Genomic DNA, 4,339 nt, shown 5'->3' on the forward strand with positions numbered 1-4,339 from the left:
ACCTGGCTCACAGACAGCAGGGTCCATGAGGACCAGGTTGGCGTTCCTGTTCAGTGGAGAGTTACCTGGACTGCCAATGTGAGACGGAGAGCGTTTTAGAATTAGCTCTGATCTTTTTAGTGAGGAGCTCCCATTTCAGAATGGAATACATGAATGAGAAGGAGATGTAATGGGTGAACCAACAGGCAGCCTCAGAACTTCAATCAATGTTCCTGTTCATATCATTGGGAGTGGGAGTGTTTGAGGTGATGCTGCACATTGGGTGAGAAGACTAAATGTCCATGAGCTGGTACATCAGCCAGCATGAAGGAGACCAGTGTAAGTACAGCTGAGATTTGCAGTCATCCCTTTTCCTTTTGCAGTGGTTTTAGCAGAGGTCACCTTTGTGTGACCAGAGATTTCATGGTCAGTGGGTCCAGGAGTCGGGAGAAGGCTTTAGTTAAAGAAACCGGAGAGAGGGGAGGGGGTGACACAGCCAGTCTGAGACGGGTTTTGATGAATTTTGTTCTCTTGCAGCAACACACAGAAGGATTTGTTGAAAGTGAAGCTCGATCAGCTTCAATGTCAATTCACGTGGGGCCCACAGAAAGAAAACATTGACTTGGACGACATGAAGTATAGATTGCAAGATTCAATACAGGCTGGTGTGAAATATCAGGCCAGGTCTTACAACCACCTCGCTTTTGTAAACTGTCTGCAAGGCAACTGTGAAGAGGCAATTCAAAACTTAAAGGAAGCTGAAAAGATTCTGAGGGAGAACCATGAACATGAATTTGAAAGAAGAAGCATCATCACCTATGGAAACTATGCCTGGGTATATTATCACATGGGCCAACTGACAGAGGCCCAGTCCTACCTCGACAAGCTGGAGATGATCTGTAAACAATTTACTGATGGCTCTCGGTATACAGCACTGATACCTGAAGTATACGGGGAGAAGGGTTGGTCACTGTTGACTTCTGCTGATCAATACTATGAAGAGGCAAAGGAATGTTTTGAGAAGGCTCTGGAGGAAGATCCTGATGACACTGAATGGAACGTTGGCTATGCAACTGCTCTGTTCCGTCTGGAAGGGTTTTCTGGTACCCCAGAGAGTGGTGACCGCAGCCAATCAGTGAAGCAGTTGCGACGTGTGCTGGAACTTGATCCAGATGACTCTGTAGCCATGGTGCTGTTGGCTCTAAAACTACAAGAGTTCAATCAAAATGAGGAAGCACTGAAATTAGTTGAACAAGCATTGCAGAAGTCCCCTGATCTTCCATATGTAACTCGTTATGCAGCAAAATTTTACAGAAGAGAAGGAGATGTGGAAAAAGCTGTGGAGCTATTGAAGAAAGCATTAGAAATTACCCCAAACTCTACCTTCATACACCACCAAATAGGTCTGTGTTACAGAAAAAAACTATTTCAACTGATCAAATATCCAAGCAGCAAAGACCCTCGCAATGCTGCTTTTCAACAGAAAGCTGAGTTGATCAAACTATGCAAGTACCATTTTGAAAAGGCATTTGAGCCCCGCCCATTAACATTTATTTTTGCACAACTGGATTTTGCAGGAATCTGTTCATTAAATGGAGAATATCTCAAAGCAGAGGAGATTTACAGTAATCTACTGAAATTAGAGGATATTCATCCAGATAATAAGCAGGCAGTAAATGCGCAGTTTGGGTTATATGAACTGCATCACAAAAGATCTGAATCAAATGCCATCAGCTATTTTCTGGAAGGACTTAAAATCCAACGTGACACAGTGGAATGGCAATTGTGTCGCGAAAACTTGAGAAAGATTGCAACAAAACAAATTGACAGGAATCCCAGAGACAGCAAGGCCTTTGGTGTTCTTGGGTTACTGCACCAGCTGGATGGGGAGAAGTGTGAAGCTATTGAGTGCTTTGAAAAGGCCTTGGAGTTTGATTGTGACAATGAAGAATATCTAAGTGCTCTTTGTGAATTACGCCTTTCTATCTAAATCAACGACGACTCTCCCAGCTAAAACTAAACACAGCGGGTAGAGTTTCTGCTTTGGGTGCAAATTGCACTTGAAGTTACGCTGGTTAGCTTACAGTTTAAGTTTCCACTAAATGCATTTGCTTAATTACAAACGTAAAATCTTCCAAGAACCAGTGCAGTCAGTCAGTGTAACAGAATATAATCAGTTATTTTTTGCATTAAAAATATTCATTGATATATTTAAGAGTGGCAATTGGTGCAGCTTTATTGATACAGCTGAAAATGGATGTAACCTGCAAAATTAAATATTTTTAGTCAGTCTTTCAGCTGTGCTTTACCTGATTTAAGGTGATGAAAATGGCTTTAAAATCTATACTGAACCAGTTATAAGTTTTATTGTTGCACACTAGTCAGACTTTTAATAATTTAAATATTTTTAAGATGTAAAACCTATTAAATTGTGCCTACTAGTGCCTGGGCACCTCAGAAAACCAGCTCAATTTGAAAACGCTCCTCGAAAGGTTGCAAATGGACGCAATGGGCGGAAACTCACCATCCTTGTTATTTCTATCTGGGGGTGTGGCCAGTTTTGTGGGCGGCGCCAGCTTCGGGCAGAAAGCTTTTTAAACCAGGGCTAAAGATCACGGAAATCTCGGTTGATGCTTGACAGAACTTATGCTCGAGTTTCTGCGATCTTTTACACTGGTTCGGCCGATTTCACCCGGATTGTGCAATTTCCCTGCTACACGGGATGGCCGGTATCATGCCTGAAGAAAGATTAATTTCTCTCTCTCTCTGTGTAACGAGCCGCCCGCAGCTCCCTGATTTGCAGCCTCTTCAATGGATGGGGAACAACAGCCTGTCGGGTGAAGCAACAACCGCGGGCCCTTTGCTCAATAAAACCTGGCGGGATAGCATCAGAGTCCTGAATAAGAGATGAATTATTGTTTGGTGGGGGACAGGATGAGTGCCAGTGCTCCTTCAGAATAATGTGGGCTTAATTTTATTCATCCCACTGCTGACAAGGAGCCTCAGTCACTGACATTGTTAAAACGGGATGGTCGGTATCACGCCTGAAGAAAGATTATGTTCTCTCTCTCCCTGTAACGAGCCGCCCGCAGCTCCCTGATTTCCTGCCTCTTCAATGGAAGCGGTTAATTTCCACCACGGCTAAGGGATATAAAAATAAGTTAAAATGATGAAAAATAATAAAGCTTTATAGTTGCAGATACAGATTTCCCAATGAGAAATGTTAATTTGCTGTAATATCAGAGATTGAGTGTTAAAATAACCAATAAAAAGATACTACAACTACAATTTTATTTGTGTCATTGATCTGTGCTAATGCTGACAGTAAGTGTCACTCATAATCCACACTTTGTGATGGTGAACTGTACCAGCTCTGTAAGGAACATTCAGACCAGCCTTTAACACAGGCAGTAAACTGAACAGCTGTTGATTGTGGAGTGACACATGGCCCTTACACTGCTAGCTGTAGCCACAGTGCTATTAGAGAAAGGTGAGGGAGGAATGGTTGGGAAGATCCAGAGGAATGGGACAATGGAAGAATCTAACATTGGGAGAGGCTGCAGACGCCTCACATCATATTTAGTCCTATTGGAAAAGCAGCCCCTGGAAGGGTTCAGCTTTTCTGTGGAGGTATTGTCCCAGGTCTGTGCAATGCTGGAAACTAGTTTTAAGGTATTGGAGGGGCTGCACAGACACCTGTGTGTGGGAGGGCGGAGGTGGGGGGGGGGTAAATTGGACAGCCCCGAAGACATAAGAACATTCAAAATCAGAGCAGGAGGAGGCCATTTGGCCCTTCGAGCCTGCTCCGCCATTCAATGAGATCATGACTGATGTACCTCAATTCCACCTTCCCGCACTATCCCCATATCCTTTAATTCCCTTTATTCCCAAAATTTTATCGGCCTCTGTCTTGAATATACTCAACGACTGAGCATCCACAGCTCTCTGGGGTAGAGAATTGCCAAGGTTCACACCCCTTTGAGTGAAGACATTTCTCCTCATCTCAGTCCTAAATTGCCTATCCCTTATTCTATGACTGTGACCCTGTGTTCTAAATTCCCCAGACAGGGAAAACATTTACCCAGCATTAACCCCCCAGCATTACCACTGTCAAGCCCCGTAAGAATTTTATATCTTTCAATTTTTCAATTGTGTGAAAACAAATTATCTTTTTTTCACGGGGAACTCTTTTTGGAGCAAGGGAAGAACATTTCCGGTCAAAAGGACTGCTCCTCCCGCTACAATCCCCGTCCGAAAGGACTGTTCCCCACTGGCTGGACCCACTACAATCCCCCCGAAAGGACTGTTCCTCACCGGCTGGACCCACTACAATCCCCTGAAAGGACAGTCCCTCACCGGC

General features: G+C 43.8%; 1 protein-coding gene across 1 annotated transcript; it reads left to right on the forward strand.

Moving 5' to 3' along the window:
• Nucleotides 1-520: 520 nt before the first annotated feature.
• LOC139259598 (interferon-induced protein with tetratricopeptide repeats 5-like) lies at nt 521-2,244 on the forward strand. The gene has a single exon (XM_070875087.1). The coding sequence runs from the start codon at nt 611-613 to the stop codon at nt 1,967-1,969; it is 1,359 nt and encodes a 452-aa protein (XP_070731188.1). The 5' UTR covers nt 521-610; the 3' UTR covers nt 1,970-2,244.
• The last annotated feature ends 2,095 nt before the right edge of the window (nt 2,245-4,339 follow it).

This window comes from Pristiophorus japonicus, chromosome 3, assembly GCF_044704955.1.
Source record: "Pristiophorus japonicus isolate sPriJap1 chromosome 3, sPriJap1.hap1, whole genome shotgun sequence".
In the NCBI taxonomy this organism is placed as follows: Eukaryota; Metazoa; Chordata; class Chondrichthyes; family Pristiophoridae; genus Pristiophorus; species Pristiophorus japonicus.